The sequence below is a fragment of the Cygnus atratus genome, chromosome 2 (assembly GCF_013377495.2).
Source record: "Cygnus atratus isolate AKBS03 ecotype Queensland, Australia chromosome 2, CAtr_DNAZoo_HiC_assembly, whole genome shotgun sequence".
In the NCBI taxonomy this organism is placed as follows: Eukaryota; Metazoa; Chordata; class Aves; order Anseriformes; family Anatidae; genus Cygnus; species Cygnus atratus.
In genome coordinates, this window is record NC_066363.1 from 73,159,547 (window position 1) to 73,177,589 (window position 18,043).

General features: G+C 37.3%; 1 protein-coding gene across 2 annotated transcripts in view; it reads right to left on the reverse strand.

The window, feature by feature from the left end:
* Positions 1-2,183: 2,183 nt before the first annotated feature.
* The window catches only part of CDH18 (cadherin 18), a 188,125-nt gene continuing 172,265 nt past the window's right edge, over positions 2,184-18,043 (reverse strand). Inside the window, exons 9-11 of one of the 2 annotated variants that reach the window (XM_035561665.1) lie at positions 16,173-16,290; positions 4,265-4,516; positions 2,184-2,674 (exon numbers count right to left, since the gene is read on the reverse strand). In XM_035561665.1, the coding sequence (XP_035417558.1) occupies positions 2,184-2,674; positions 4,265-4,516; positions 16,173-16,290 (861 nt within the window). Of the gene's footprint in view, positions 2,687-4,264; positions 4,517-16,172; positions 16,291-18,043 lie in introns of both variants that reach the window. The other variant, XM_050708724.1, reaches the window with a different exon arrangement.

Sequence of the window (18,043 nt, forward strand, 5' to 3'; positions counted from 1 at the left end):
AAAGAAGGGAAGTGTTCACCTGTGTGGCCCACTGTAGGTCAGCAATACAGACCCTGCTAGGAGGAACAAGAAGATTGAATGCGTTCAGCAAAGATCAATGAAGTGGGTGAAGGTATTAGAAAACAGGGCTGAGGGAACTGAGGTTGTTTAGTCTTGAGAAAAGGAAGCTGAGGGGTGATCTCATTGCTCTCTACAACTACCTGAAAGGAAGTTGCAGAAAGGAGGATGTCGGTCCCTTTTCTCGGGTGACAGGACATGAGGAAACAGTCTCAAGTTGCATCAGGGGAGATTTAGATTAGGTGTCAAGAAGAATTGCTTCTCAGAAAGAATGGTTAAGCATTGGAGTAGGCTGCCCAGGGAAGGGGTGGAATCACCATCCCTGGAGGTATTTAAGAGACACGTGGCTGTGGCAGTAAGGGACATGGGTTAGTGGTAGACTTGGTAGTGTAGGTGGATGGTTGGACTTGATGATCTTACTGGTCTTTTCCAACCTAAGTGATTCTTTGATTTTAAGTAATCCCTCCTCTTCCAAGCTGAAGGATAAGTGGTACCTGAAATGCATAGGGAGGAATCTTGTGCAGTGTTCAGATATATGTCACTCTCCACACCAACCCACAGAGTAGAAAAATAGTACACAGCTTCTGCCCTGAACAGTTTCTCTATTAAATACATATTATAAAAGTCCACTTCCATACGCAAAGCTACAATCATCTTAAAAGCAAAAGGCTGTAATAGATAGTGAATCTTATCAGTCATAATCCTTCATAGGATATGGACTCCTGGTCCTCTCATGGTATTATCACAAGACAGACAAACAAAAGGCTGAAGTTTCAAACAAAACAAAGGGAAATATAAATCTGCTGAACTAGGTGTTAAGCAGCTTAAGGAGCAAGTTACAATTCTCAAAAAATGACTAACATGAGAGATCAATTTATTTAATCCATATGAACCCCCCAAATGACACATTTTATTTTTTTCACCCTCCACTGACTTAAAATGTTTCTGTTCCCATGATGCTTGAAACAAGGAGAAAAAAAAAAAAAAAAAAAAAAAAGGCTTGCTCTGCTTAGATTGCTTAGATAGAAAATACTGCAAGAGAAATGAAATATCCATGAATTGAACTAAAAAGAAAAAAGCATCATCATCTTAATCTCACTTTTTCAATTTTCTCCATTCCAGTGTCTTACCAGCAGCTCTATTGTGCTTTTAGTTACACACAGAAATAGACACATTAAGATTAAGAACTCTGTGTCATAAACAGACTGTTGTTGCTCCTGGATTCAGACTTCAAAAGCTTCATCTATTGATATAAGCGAAGCACAGTGAACCAAATAACTGCATACTCTAATGGTGCTGCCATTGTTTTTACTGAAAGGACCTATGCTTCATCTGCTTTGCTGCATAAAGAGTACTTCGGATCCATTCCATTTAGATGAATGGTGTTCCCATGAAAAGACAAAAAGAAAAAGCACACACGCTGGAAACAACAGTTCCTCTAGCACACAGTAACAGAGCAGCTCTGGGGTTATGGGCTAGAGCCATGTTCGTGCTGACAGCTAATGATGCCCTCCCTCTGTTAGCTGGTTAGGGATGAAAAGATTATGAAGGACATAATTAAATGACATCTCAATGCAACCTGCTAATTCAGTAAGAGTAAACTGTCAAAGGACCATTTATTTAAGAGGACAGGTGTGGCCTATCCCTTCTGTTAAAGGAAACTGACTCTTAGAACTTCTAACACTGATAGTAAACCCCACTGGCTACCTCACACTGGGATCACAAGGCCTAGAGCACAGCTAGAAATGCAACATCAAAACCACCTGCAAGAAATTCGCTCTTCCATCAGCTATCTTCCTATACAGGCATGACCATAACTTACTATAGCTTGGAGATGTTAAGCATATTGCAATGAAAGTGTCATTGCTTGGCTTTACTTTAGGTACTGTTACAGATATGGTACCACAGACTTTATTGAGCAATTAAAAAATATACACAAGGGACAATAGCTTCTTTTTTCTGTATTTTTCAAATTTGACTTTCTTCCAGTTGGAGAACCCAGTTTCAAATATGAAAAGGGCACTTGTTCTACAGTAACTGTGTACAACTTGCTCAGTTCCAAGTACTGTATTCATTTGTTGTTACTGTTGCTGTCGTTCTATCTCCAGTTGTTCTGGGAATTACAACTAAGTTGTTCTTTCTGATTCTATTTGCCCATAGAGTTCAGCTAGCTTCTTGAACTCAGGCCCCCAGTCACCAAGGTAATTATAATCCTGGTCAGAGTGTGTTGTGACTGAATCCAGAGAGCTGATAGATCCAGTTTCTGATCTATGACCCTCATAGGCATATGTCTGTAGGGAGTCGTATGGGGGCACACTGGGGTCCAAATCAGCCTCTGCCAGTCTTTGTTTAATGAACTCCTGAACATCTACACTGTCGAGGCTTGAAGAGGGATGATGCCTGGGCGCAGGCTTCACTTCAGGACGAACATCCCTCCGATATTTTAGTTCCTCAGCAGCTGATGGATTACGCAGTGCTGTGATGTCAAATGCTTCTGTGTCTTCTTCCCCACCGCCCTCATCATCGTATGTCACAACATTTTCTCGGACATCTTCTTCTGAAATGATCAAGGGCTCCTTCTTGCTACGTCTTAGGGTGATGAAAAGGACCACAATTGCTAAAGAGAAAACTGCAGATATTAGATTAGGTTTAAGGTTTACATTCAAAGTAAGTAGATATATGCTACAGAAATAGCAGATACTAAGTCATGAATACAGAAGTGTAATCCTTTCAGGCTAATATTTGCATTCTGGTATTATTATGCTGGCCTTGAACTGGAGTATCATTACATCAGGCACATGTTCAATTTGGAAAAGAGCCTACTTATAGTCCTAAGTGAGCACTACCTTTGAGGTATAATGTGTTTGTTACATGAAGATAGATTACTGCAAGCCTGGAAATGACCCATGAAATCTATACAGCTGTTTTTTAACATAGCAACCTGCCAAAGTGTAACAGGTAGACAACAGACAACCAAGGAGAAAATTAATAGTGCTATTGTAAAATTAGAAACTTCCAATACAGCCTGGTCTTCCAAAGGGACAGTAAAGAGCACTCTTCTAGTGTGCGTTTCCTCTGTGGGAATTGCTAGTGTTTTTTGAGCCAATAATGAAATCCACTGGTTAGATTATTAGGAATCTCATAAAGAACACAAAAGGGGATAACACTCTTCAGTAAATGAGAAATGAGTAACTAAGGCTGACATTTTTCAGAAGCATTGTTAAGGGCTTTCAGAGCTTCATGGAGACCAATATTCAGCATATATATCTAATTAAAATGTAAAAGCTTTATTTTTTCTCTTATGAATGTTCAATCTTGTATGATAAAATACAAGATTTAAAACTGAATATATTACTATACATTTTAAAACACTTTTTAGATAAAGAAGCTCTGAAGTAAGCTGTGATGAAAGTAGTCTTTAGAAAATGTAGAGCATTCAGAAAAAAAATCCTCAAAATCTCCTATGTGAGTCACAGTGCAATTCACATTATTTCTTGCCATCTCTATTCGAATGTAGAAAGGCACATAAATAGTACAGGAATATGTACCTAGCAAGTTGTGCCTCTGCCACAATAAATAAATAAGTAAATAAATAAATAAATAAATAAAAGAACATTAACTAATGGGTAACATTGAAATTGGCCGGGGGGGGAAAGAAAGAAAAAAAAAAAGTGGAAAGAAAATGCACTTGCAAGGACATTTATCTAATGGAGTCATCATATTGTCTCATATGTCCCTTGCCTCTGTGGATTATGCTGTGCATTGCTATCAGCTTATCCCACAAAGGTAATTAAGAAATGGCTTTTGTACAGTGCTAATGGTGCTTCTTACAGTGTAATGCATTTCAAAAAGCTTTCCTCATCTCTCTTCTATAATTTTTCACACTGTTTCAGACATGGAATTAGAGTCAGTGGCTTTTTGAAATCTTTCCAAATTACAGAAAAAATTATCTGCAGTGCTAATTACTTGATAACCTCTGAAAAACTATTTCTAGTGGATTCCAAGTATTCAATAATGTACTTTAAAGGCATTTTTCCTACAAATTTTAGCTAAACCTTTCCCCCCTAATTACAGCTATGTGTTTCTAATTACCTTCTACTACCAGGCAGCTTCAGGATCAAAAACATATCATATTAAAAATTTCTGCCCTGTCTCATTCAGACAGCCAGTGGAAGGATGGCAGTACTTAATATTGAAAATGACTTACCAAGAAGAATGACAACACAGAGCAGGATTGCAATTAAAGCTCCTGTGCTCAACCCAGCTGAGGAGAGAAAAGCTTCAGCATGGCAAGTTCTCACTCGTCCGTCTCTCTCACAAGCACAAACCCTAATTGTGAGAGTACTGCTGCTGCTGAGAGGGGGCACTCCACCATCAGAAATCAAAACCGGGAGGTAATAGATATCTTGAGTAGTTCGACTGTATTTCCTTCTCCTAGTCAGGATACTGGCTGTGTTATCTACGGTATCAAAAAAAAATCTTAATGAAGCAAAAATGAAAAATGTTATTAACTGTTTCCTATCCAGTAGAAGCATTGGGCATTTTAGAATTGCACAATCCTAATCTGTGAAAATGCATAATCTAGATTTAAATTTATTGGGAAGCATTTCTGGCCAATGGAGGACGAAGAGAAGACAGGGCAAAGTAACTGGAATTGCATAAATAAGATTTTTTATGCTCATGCCTTAGAGTCTAAGTGAACTTTGGCAAACATTTTGGGCCCAGTTTTCAAGTGTTTTAATCCTATGATATGCTGTGTATATCACCTGTAAATGTGAATACCAGGAAATTTAAGAATATCTGTTGTGGAATTCATCAACATAAAGTCCTTTTGATTGTTAAATTAAAGTTAAAATGTCTTTAGTAAAAGTTAAAATAAAACTTTCACATTTTGCTGTTTGTGATAGATTTTATAGATCACCCAAGCTTTCAGAAAATATTTGAAAGGACTCATGCTGTAGGGAGGTCAAGACGAAGATGTAGTTAAGGAGGGAGATGGAGAGGGAGATGGAGAGGGAGAGGGAGAGGGAGAAGAAAAGAGAATGGGAGAGGGAAAGGGAATGGGGGAGGGAAGGGGAATGGGGAACGGAGAGGGAGAGAGCAGATACTAGTTGTTCTAAACCAGTAAAGGTCAAAGGTAGGTAAGGAAAGGCGAGAGAAAGTGATGCAACATTTTGTCACCATTATGTTACCTACAGATCCATCTGGCATATATTACAGTCAATGAGAATACCAATGCTACTACACACACACTGCAAGAGCATTTATGGGCACTAATTGGGATGGTAAACTGCCACACGTCCCTTCAAGTCCAAGAAATTTAAGGGGCATAAAGAGAGTGCAGAGGAAGAAATGCTATGATAATATATTTACATCATAATTTCATATGTTTAAAATTTCATTTCAGTTTGTTGTTGCCACTTTAAAAGTACTGGCCCTTGAATAAGAGCCCACAGATACACCACGTAAAACTGGAGACCATTATGAAAATGTTATTTCCACAGATAAAATACTTTTGGTACACACATATTCCAAAGTAAAAGTATTTTCAATAGTCCGTAGAAGAACTCCAACACAGAGATGATGAAAAGATATATATTAAGTCAGGGTTTTCATTTGACATAGGGTTGTGGAAATGATTCCTGTATACCTAAAGCATATGATATGCAGAAATATTTATATTTTTCTTATAAACATTCTATTAAATTTTAATTCTTCTCTTGCTTAATCTGGGTCTTTATAACCTCATAAAACATACCATGGTGTTCTCAGCAATGCTTAAATTTTTCATCATATTATTGTTAAGAAATAAATTATTTCCAGATTATTCAGCACCTAGACTAGGAAGGAAATTGTTCTGTTTTATAAAGGAGTCAAATGACTGAAGAAATTAAGCCTGATAACACAGATTCAGATTGCATTTATTTTGTAAAGAAAATTCTTCCCTAAAGCAGAGTGAGTAGTAGTAGCCTTAAGGCCGCGATTACAGATTGTGCCCACCATCGAAGTCTTACTAGGCTTTCCTGATCTAATTCTAAAATATATGGAAAAGTCCTAAGTCTAACTTAAGAAAATTGAAACAGCTTGTTCTTTGATACACATATGATCTAATTAAATGCAGTACCTGAACAATCTCACTTGATGTATTTTAAATACTCCTAAAACAAACCCATAACCTTACAGACCACAGACTACAAACAGGTAGATTGTCTGCATGGCTTTTAATTTTTCGGGACATATATTGGTAAAGTTAGGGGGCAAAGTAAGCAGCTGTTTTATCTTTCTGCTACTTAATGTTGCATAAAAAAAAAAAAAACCTCTTGGCTTGCTTTTTTTATAATATCTTTCCCATTTGCCACTCACTCTATTTTTTAATGTTAGACTGTCAGTCCCAACTTCCCTAATACTGCTGGAGGACATCGATAAAAATCTTCAAGGGTTCAAACAGGGAAACCACCACAGAATACAAAATGACCTGTAGTTGGTCTGTCTGTCAGCTGCCAAAGCAGTAGCAGATTGAGCTCCAGAAACATCCCAAGAGCAGAAATAAACACATATATTTGTGATTAGTACAGAATTTCAAATGAATACATATTTTGCATAAAAAGAAATTAATGTTCTCATTATACACACTAGGTGATGACTGCTGCTTCTGTTCTTCTACATTCAGAAAGAAACTCTTCATCATCTCCCCCATATACATTAAAAACTCCAGTGACTTTCTGGTTGTTCAGCATCCAATTTATAATTCCTTCCCTCTCTTGAAATGCTCCTTGTAACAGCTTATTAGCAGAACTTCTCTCTACAATTTCTCTTTTCATCTCCTGAACTTGCAGGCTGTTAAACAAAACAAGGGCGGGGAGTGAGTGTGATCCCGGGAACAGTGATCACTCACACTGCTGAATTTTAGCACTCTCCCTGGTGTTCTGTTGGTCTGGACCAACTAGGACTCTCACATAAAACCTAGCCACAACCTGAGGTAACAGCATATACCAGCAACCCTCCCAGCAAGCAGTGTGGACAAGCATGCACAAGTTTACTCCTCCCACTTTACACAGTGCTTCAGTGTTATTCCAACAGCCTGCAGGTCCTTAAGCATCCCTAAACAGCCTTGTGCTACACTCTGTACCACATAGCTTCCTTTCATGCTATGGTAATACCACTGCTCTGTTGGGCTGCAATTACAGATTTCATAATATTTCATAAACTCCGAAAAGAAACATAATAACGAAATCTAAGGTCCATTGGGTACTGCTCGGGGTCCAGAGGAGGTACAAGGCCAACTGCTATATAATGTTCACAGCCAGCCTGTGTTATTAAGTTTCATTGCAAGATAATGGGACCAGTCCTGGTTTTCGTTTGGGGTTGTTCTTTGTTTTCTCCCTCAGCACCAATACTGCCAAAATAAGCTAAAGTCTGAGTGGTCACCTAGAAATCCCACTGAAGTCATTAGTGAGGTGCAACACTCCCACATGCACTTTTTAGGACACACTTATCAGCAAGAAAGGAAAGCAATTTCAAAGAAATGGCAGTTCTAAGGGAATTATATTTCAAGTTACAACAAACGAGAAGATGACAATCACACAACAAAGTTATCCAGAAATAACACCTCAAAAACCTACAGATATGTTCAAGGACTAAGCCTGAAATGCAATTCCCTATTGGTAATAAGTGACACCGTATCCATGAGCTAAGCATTAATATTAACATCTGTCATGTCTCTCATCCCAGAAGAAAAAAATTCTCAGATCTTATTCTGTTAACTCCAAAAGGTGACAGCAAGTGTTACTACCAATAATAAGAACAGTCCTTCATTTCTGCTTAATACTCTACATTATTTCTGTTAGTGTCTACAAGCCCCAGACACTTCAGTTCATTTACCTTGTCTGAATAAGTATGAAAATAAAGGTGGGACCAGATGATCTTGGAGGTCTTTTCCAACCTATATGACTGTGATTCTATGAAATCCTACAAAATTTTGTACATGCAAATCTTCCTGTGCCTATATCCAAAGAAGGCCCCAGTACTAAAATCTGAGCAGGAAAGCATGACCTCCTCTTTCCCTCCTTCTGGCATAAATCTGTAAAAGAGTGAAGGATCCAGTATCATCACACAGCTAGAGAAGCAATGATGAAAATGCAAGCTGAAAAGAAAAACATCACTGACCTAATATAACAAAGTAAAATTTAGGATTCCTGAGCAGGAGAAGTTTAAGTCATATATAACATTAAACAAAAATAAAAATAATAATAATAAAGAGAAATTTTAGTTTTGTTTATAATGATTTAAATTTTTAAACAGAAATTGACAAATTGCAGTACCAACTGTATCCTGTTTCCATCTTTTAATTAAGCTGTTTACATTCTGTATCAAAAACTACTGGAGGACCCGCTGAGAAGGAAGTTTTTACAAGAAGGAGCAGCTTTTACAAGAAGGGTTTCGGCATGAAACAAAAAAATCCCACGAACTGTAAAAGCTAAAGGCAGCCAAGTATGAAGACAGATGCTGATGACCTAGGAAAGAGTTTACTAAGGGAAATAATAATAATAATAATAATAATAATAATAATAATAATAATACTATGTTACAACAAGAAAGCTAGTTTGAAAGAGAGGAGAGGGGATCATGGACTGAGAAAGCCATTTGGTAACTGAAAACAGATACAGCAGACACTCAGGGAACACAAGTGCATAGGATAGCAGCAATAGCACTAGGATGCTGCAAACTGCAGATCTGATTCTTCCAAGCCTGGAAGGAAAGTCTTTTTTCTCTACAGATTTAGACTGTGAACTTCACCCCTGAGAAGTATGGTAAGAACCTGGGCTTGCTGGAGATGAAAGGGTTGGCTGCTAAGGGGAAATTAACAACAATAGGGAAAGAAAGATTCATCTGCTTCCCTGTGGTGCATATTGCTCCAGTTCATGACCACTAAACCTTCTCATATTTGGGCTGTGCTTTGCACACACAGCAAGTTAGAACATAAGAACATCCTCTCAAGTGGGTTTGAGGTTACAGATGGGAAATTCTGCATGGCTGTAATGCAGCAGCTCTTCACACTCTGAAGATGTGGCAGTTTGTTAAGCCAGACTGTGTGCTGCATGCCAGGCTGTTATCACATTCCTCTTCCTATCACCTCTGCCTTTTCACATTGAGCTTCTGAACTCAGAAGAGACAGGAAGGCAGAGTAAAATCAAAGAAGCTGAGACACAATGATAACACCAAGGAAGGTGACTACTGGAGCACTTTGGAGAATACTAATTTATTTATTATTCACAATTTGAGAATTCCTTTGACACATTATAAATTACAGGCAGGCACAAGACAAATGGGAAAAAATGAGTAAAAACCTGTTTATAGTTTAAGGCATGCTTTAATTTTCAGCTCTGATTATATAAGCAGTTCAACTTTTCTAAATTTTCTGTGAAGTCATAATTAATTAAAACCAAAAGAAAATATATTAGAATGAGTAGCATTTCTAAAGTGAGATCAGTCAATTTGTTTATGCAGTACTATATTGGTAGGCATTTCTGTTTCGTTTCTTTACTGATAACTCTTGGAAATATTTTTTTTTCTTTTGTGTTGGTTTCAAAGCTACTGCCAATGGGCTTCCTTTCTCATTCAGTGAAAGCAACTTAGCAGACATTTGGGGCCTGAAACATAGTTATTTGCTTTTGAGTTGGTTTCTGAAACACCAAGAGGTAGCAGCACTGAACCTGTACACTATGCACTAACTTATCTATCTGCTCAATCTTAGATCCAACTTAATTATTCATAAAAGGATCAAAAATGTTCACAGGTCTGAGGAAGAATTCCCTTTTCACTTTTATGTATCATTTCTGTGAAAACTCCTGTTCAGGCTGGCATTCAACCTGTTTGCAGTGACAGATGTTCTATGGTTTGTGTTTACTGATACCATGTATAATGCTAATTTTGCACTTTCTCAGACATCATTCCTCTTCCTCATAACTCTCCTACAGTTACAATTTATCTTCTTTACAGGAGTATATTTCATTGAAGGGCAGTAGGAAGTTGCAATACTGAAGAACCAGAGAGAGCATGCCACATCTTTGATGTGAACAAAGGCAGGAACTACATAGATGTTTCCCACTTAAATCGGGTTGCAAAGGGTGGGGTTCAACACGGCCTTCTTTCCTGCCACTTCAGATGCTCTAGAGAAACTAAGACATGGAGTGAAGATATGGTAACTGGCATGCTTATTTGCAACTTAACAGTCCTAAAGTCAGTTCACTGCCCTGCCACGGACTTCTTGGCTGATATGGTTGGAGATAAGAATTTTGTACATACCAGGGAAGAGAGAGAAACAGAAAATTCTGCAGGGGAATTCATGCTGGCATAGGATGAACTGCTCTCTGGATGTTGCTCTCTTCATAAATAAAAGTCATGCCAGGTAATGCTTTTTGGACTCAGTTTTGAACTTCAACATGGGAAAAATGCTAATTTGCATCACAGGCATAAGTAGATGAACACATCGGAAATTTCATTTTATACAGATGCTGTTGGGCTCATGTGCTCTAGATTTTAAACAAAAGCAGGCCTCCACATATGTAGATTTTAAAGTATCTTGTGGCCACAACATTAACAAAAAGGAATCTCCAAAAGGACAGTGTTAGAAAATCAGCCTGCCTTTTTTCAGCTCCCAAACATTCTCCATCAATGGGCAATTTTCAAAAAGCCAAATCTTTGAGAAGCAGAGGGGAAAAATAAAACTGTAAATATTTTTGTGAAATGAAACCTCTGTCCTGAAGAAATAAAAGAAAAGAAGAACAAATCCTAAGCATTCTCTAGTGAGTTGCTTTTCCCTGAAAGTAAAGGTAAACTTTGTCTGCTTTCAGAAGTCAGCAGTTGCAATTTCCAAAGATAAGAGAATGTACAAATCTTATTGGCAGTGTTGGGTGAATTTGTATAATCACTGCACAAATACTTACCGTCCAGGAAATTTACAAGACCCATTGAAGCATCCATTATAGACCATATATCTTGGGGGGGGTTGGGGGGGTGGAAAGCAAAACCAGCAAAACATTGCCATACAGTGCATAAAATTCATAAATGTTCTCTTGAACCTAAGCGATCTGTTCTCTGGGGATTCAGTCTTTTGCCAGATTCCTGAAAAGTGTGGTGTAACTTCTGCAAGAGGTCTCAAGTAGGTAACAAAATAGGCAAAGAGGAATAATATGTATTATAAATTCAGACAGTGAAAGAAACTATGCATATGCATGTGTCTATATATTAATGGTTAGGGTTATAATAACAGTTAAATATGCTCACATGCGTTTTTCCATCAAACTACTGAATTTTGACAAATATATCAACTATACCTTGACCATCTGGAAAAAATACAAATTTTCAAGGATAAAAAAAGTGTAATTTTAAAATTCAGTGCTTCAAAAGAATGCCTTCCAGAGGGACCTTGACAGGTATGAAAGGCGGCCTGTGAGAATCTCATGAAGTTCAACAAGGCAAAGTGTAAGGTCCTGCACCTGGCCTGGGGCAATCCTAAGCACAAATACAGGCTGGTTGGAGAATGGATTGAGGGCAGCCCTGAGGAGAAGGACCTAATGGTGATGGTTGATGAGAAGTTTGACATGAGTTGGCAATGTGAGCTTGCAGCCCAGAAAGCTAACTGCATCCTGGGCCGCATCAAAAGAAGTGTGGCCAGCAGCTTAAGGGAAGTGATTCTCCCCCTCTGCTCTTGTGAGACCCCACTTAGAGCCCTGCGTTCAGCTCTGGGGGCCCCAGCACAAGAAGGACATGGAAGTATTAGAACGAGTCCAGAGGAAGGCTACAAAGATGATCAAGAGGCTGGAGCACCTCTCCTATGAAGACAGGCTGAGGGAGTTGGGGTTGTTCATCCTGGAGAAGAGAAGGCTATGGGGAGACCTTAAAGCAGTCTTCCAGTACCTAAAGAGGGTCTACAGAAAAGCTGGGGAGGGACTCCTTATTAGGGAGTGGAATGATAGGACAAGGGGGAATGCCTTTAAACTAAAAGAGGGTAGATTTAGATTAGATGTTAGGAGGAAATTCTTCACTCAGAGAGTAGTGAGGCACTGGAATAGGTTACCAAGGGAAGCTGTGGATGCCCCATCCCTGGAAGTGTTCAAGGCCAGGTTGGATGGGGCTTTGAGCAACCTAGTCTGGTGGGAGGTGTCCCTGCCCATGGCTGGGGGGTTGGAATCAGGTGATCTTTAAGATCCCTTCCAACCCAAAGCATTCCATGATTCTACAAACAAGCTCTGCTCTCAAGGGGCTCTTTCATCTTTCTTCCAATTCTTCAACAGAAGTTACTTTTAGTCTCATAGTGCCCAGGCAAATTTTAAATGGGACATCCGGTAGCAGATTTTTCTGATTAGGCAAAAACTGTATATTTAAGGCATTACACACAAATTAAAAGGATCTCAAAGTTATCTGTGAGAACATCCTAGAAACCACAGTGAAAGAAGTCTAGTAGTATTTGTATACTAGCATCTTGGATACTAGTCTTGTAGTATCCAAACTGTAACAAAAGTACCTCAAAATTGAGTAAGTATTTGGCTGTTAAGGTTTTTAAACAAATTACAACACTTTCCTGGACCTAATAAATTGTAAACAGACCTGTTTTCATTAAAAAGCCATCATAAGTACAATTTGCAAACAGACAAAAAAGCATATTCCCTGGGTTTGTTTTCTAAAATTACAGACTTCAGGGAATGATTACAATCTAATGCATTTTCTTTGTATAGTAAAGAAATTTTGTTGCTGCTCTTGTCTTGTCTTGCTTACATGTGTATGGATACTGCATCATTTTGCTGTCTGTCCTCTTGTTCACACTCTTAAACTCTTACTGTCTCTGAATACTATTTTGTCAGTACATAAAAAACCTCACCCAGCATCAAAGAATGTACTGTAGCATAAGATATTCAGTAGGGAAATAGGTGTCATATTTTGTCTTTTCCTTTTTCCTTTAAAATGAAAATCATAAAGTACAACAATATCCAGAAAGTAACCCAACCAATTTTTAGGTCCAGCTAGACTGTGTATTTGTTATAGTCCTGTATTCTCCCCTAACGGTTTTAAGCTCTGTATTTTGAGGGTGCGTACTCAAGGGTTGTAGCTTTAACATTGCGTATTGTTACTGAGTAAAGGCACAAGCTCAGGCTCAAGAGATATAAGCTTAACTGGTCATACAATCAATTGTATGGACTGACAGCTTAGTATCTGTTTCATTTACTGAAGACATGGAATATTTTTGACCTGAATCATAAACATGTTGGGACTGAATATTGCTGTAGTATATGCAGGTATGTTGGGACAAATTATGAAATCTTATGCTTGCACAACACTTCTAGATTTCAGTGAAAGTGCATGGATATGTGCTAAAATTTAAGGATCCAGTTCACTATTGTAGAGTTTTTTGATCTTGCAGCTTTATTGATAATACAGTATAGGAACATTTATGAAATAGTACATGGGGGCTCAAAGTCAGTGCAGAATTCTGCTGTTCAGAATTATGAAAGCAAGGAAAGAAAATGTCTACTGAGATTTTTGTGAAATGAATCCTTTGTCCTGAAGAAATAAAAGGAGAGGGTGACTTGATCCAAAGACAACTGCAAGAGGAATATAGCTTTCCAGTGACGGATACAGCTATCACTGGCTACCACTTTCAATCTGACACTGAGCTTTCGTTTTTTTAGCATTTTGCAAAACACTAGTGAAAATTCTCTTATGGCAATTATTGATGTTTTTTTCTATTTCTATCTAAACTAAACACCATAACAAAACAAAACAAAAAACCCTACCAGAATCTCAGCCATTATTGGAATATTAAATCCAGGAATAAAAATAGCAGCTGGCATGCCTTAGGAACACTCCGATCCATTTTAACAGCTGATGCTCAACAAGATTTTTCAAAAGTGTGAACTTGTCACAGACATAAGAAATACCTCTTTTGCCCACCATCTCTCAGCCATTTCCTAGAATACAAAGTAGCAGAAATTCAATTTCTGAATAGGGATAGATGATAAATACGAAAGTTGTAAGTGGGCCATAACCAGATATTGTGAATGTACTTTGTAAGTGTTTCACTTGCATTGTACAAATAGATCGCGTCACAAAAGAAGATCCCCCTAAATAGCAGTGTCTATGCAACAGAATCAAAAGGTCATATGCTGAATAAAATTGTGCCAATGTTTTAAAGTTTTCTGGCTACTTACTCTTAAATTCCATGTTATGATTTAAGCTAAAATGTCTTTGCATTAAGTATATGGGCAAATTGGAAAACATATTTCTGGAGTTTCTGAGTTTCTGTTTGTGCAGTAGTTTTATGCAAGATGCTACAGGAAATGCATGCTTAGTTTTTTGTATCTCCTTAGGTGAAAGAAAAACATAATGAACAATAGGTCTTTATCTTAAAGACCACCTTTAGTCCACTTTCTTCCCCCACTGCACACTGCCAAAACCAAATTAGGATGCTCCACACATTGCCTTCAGCTGTTGGCGGTAAAGCTCTTGGGTAAATAAAAAGAAAGCATTGATTACTTACTCCTGCATGCTTACATCCAAAGCATAGCACTACCACATTGGAGATTTATGAAAAATTCTCACCCTTTTACAAATCTGTATAGATAAATAACCTACATTGTCATGCAGTCCTTAAAGCACAACACAGCCTTTTTCTAATGGTAATGATTACATATAATATAGATCCCAATTAAACATGTTCAAAAACATAAAATATCCACTTCATCATGAAACACAATTTTAATAGTTATTCAAATGTACAGCTTGGTGTAAGTATTTTATTTCAAATGAATGTGGTTATAGTCTTTCACATGAGATCACAGTGTAATACTCAATGAGTATATTTGAATCAGTCTCAAATGCAAAAATACAGGAATGCTCCATCATAATCTGAGTGGAAATGATGGACCAATCTGGGAAAGGGCTGGAGTCATCACTTAAGGAATATTTAAAATATATGAGTCAGTCCATCAAATGTTAGTTTTTGTTTGTTTGTTTGTTTAAATATTGACAGATATTGGCTTGATTTCTTTTAGAACTAGAATATGAGGGCCACAAATCTAGTTCGAACCAACAGCATGACTCATTTTTTTTCTACTCCAAGTATAGTTAAATATTGGAACACATTCCTGAGGAAGATTATGTCGTCACCTTTCCTGAAAGGTTTTAAAAATGGATACAAAAAATCTGTGAAAAATATTTTAAACCTCACTGTATGTGTCATATGTACAATAACGGAGTTAATGCTTCTCAGTCATTAAGGATGTGTAGTGATCTGTAAGATTTCAGAAAGTATTCCATGGTATTACTGCAAAAATGTAACTAATACAAAGCCAACCACCACACATTTCCACACGTGCGTGCAAACAAAAACACACAATATACTCACGGGCACAAGAGTCCAAGAGGAAAGAACAGACAAGCATTTAAAGCTTACTCTCATTTTCATCAGGCAGTAGAATGGAAACCATAAGGCAATATTCAAAAATAGTGAAGTCGTGGGGTTTGTTGTTGTTTTTGTTGTTGTTGCTGGAAAGGCTGGATGGTTCTTTGATTCAAGAAATGTGGCTGAGTGACTCTGAAGACTCTTTTCCTTGGGGGCACATCTGCTATATTTTTCTATTTGTACTTTTTAGGCACACTTTGTTAGGAAGGGCATGAAGAGATCACTCAGGAAGCCCTGAAAGACCTACTCTTGATATCACATCCATAAATGCAAACACATATTCAACTTTTTATGCCCTTTAAATTCTTAGTTTCTCCTTTAAGGAAGGCAATAACCTTGAAAGTGCCCACTCAGTACTATTCACCTAACAACAGACCAAAATGCCAACACCTATTTCATTAATCCACTTTCTAAAAACATTCCTGAATATATGAACTATAAATGTTAAAATAACATGGAATATAAAGAAGAAATAGAATACAATTATTCATAGTTCACAATATGTTGTATATACCATGTCCTTGTTATCAACCAGTTCAGTGAAGACAGATTAATTTTCCCCTTCTGTCAAGAAATGCATAGAAATTGTTCTGTTCACTGAGACACCCCAGAAAAAAACAGAGACCCACTTCTTAGAAGTCTGTGTTTGATTTACCTTCATTGTCCCTTAGAGTAAAGTTGGGATTCAAAGAAGGCCCTTCATCAAGAGAAAAATGGAATCTTGCACCATTTGCAGAGTTATCTTTGTCAGTTGCAGTAATAGTCTGAATTACCTGAAATAAAAATTGACAGTGAATATGCTGAAATTTGAACTTGGCACCATATATTATCTGACCTCAGCATGATGTTCAAACTTTGCTTATTTTAATTTTCTACCTGACTGCTACTAAATTCAACAGATGAAATGACTGGGTCGTTAGCTTGAGTTCTCTAGCATAAAATATTTTAGGAACCATACTTCAGAGCTAGATAAAAGTATCAAAAGCATCTATACTTTCTGACATTCAAATACAGTACAGGTACCAATCCTGGTAGAGATTTTCATCATCAGCACTGCTTCCTGGTGACCTTCAGAATTACATTTTTGCCTAAACATTTATTTTTATAGAGTGAAAATTCAGCCTGAACTGGGATGGTCTATGCAATGAACCATCTTGCTTGACAGCCTAACAATTTGATGTACTTCAATTGTAGTTAGGAAAAATAATATTTTAACCAAAATGGCAGGCATATAATATCAGCTCTCTGTTTAAAATTCCTGTTAAGAAACAGTTTTGCATTGCCACATAACAGAAGAGGAAGAACAGCAGCCATTCTTGGGTATAGTTTGGGTTGCCCAAAAGGAACAGAATTAAATGTAGCAGCCATGTACAGGAGAAGCATTTTTGAAAGGTAAAACCTTCACTTTCAAAAGCCCTGATGATTTTTAAAATTTACTTTTTAAAATTTACTTTCCACTAAAACTGAGCTAAGCTTTTGGAATGTGTGACCAAGCAATATTTCTACCTCTGCTTTCATTTTCGTGCTGGGCCTGGAAGCTGAAGTGATAAAATAGAATTTAATAAAAGTTGTTCTTGTGATATATCCAGTGAAGCCCACACAGAGTGCTGCACAGAGCTGATAGATATCCTGAGGGAAATGTAAAAAGGGAAGGGAGAGGGGCTCTTTTTGTTTTTTTTTGTTCCATGTTCAGCTGCAGTCTGTCTGGACTGTATCTGAAGCATAAACAGTGTGGGCTTGTTGTTCTGTTTTAAAACTAAAAGACAGTTCGCAGTTCTCTAGCTCCATTCACACATGAGAAGTAAAACAAATACATTTTAAAGCCAATAGACTACAATGGTTATTTTATTGTATACAAGACAGTATATTCTATAGACTACGCATGTCTTAGACAATTAACAATATTGCTGATAACTGCTAAGAATATTTTAAAAGTTTCTCACAATTTTTTTTTTGCCAAACTGTAGCATAAGATCAATCTGAATGTCTATAATCATGAAGTTTGCCAAAGGCTTGGCAATACTGGGGAAAAGTTTGGTAAAAGCCAGTTGTTCTGTATTAAATTTTGAAAAACATGGTGTATATGTAGTTGAAACAACTATCATGTCAAAATAGACATATAACATTTTCTTAGATACATATATTTAGTTACTAGTATTGAAATGGTATGAATGTTGCAAGACAAAAACAACAGTTGATGTAAGTATATTTTCAAGAGATGACATGCATTTGACAGCCTAGTAGATAAACGTTGCCCTGCTGCACTCTCTTATATAAAATGTTCCATGATATTTTTCAGAATCTGGCTTCAGGAACACACCATTTTGCAGCAAAAAATGCCACAAGTGCCACAAGATTAATATTAAATTTATTTGTGATTAAGATGCATTTTAAAACTCAACAAAACATTGTGTCTACATTCCTATCTTACATGTGAAAATTTGAGTATCCCCCGATTACACAAATGTATGTAAAAACTACAGCATCAGATGGTAGAGAAATCATACTTTTCCATGTGGAAAATAG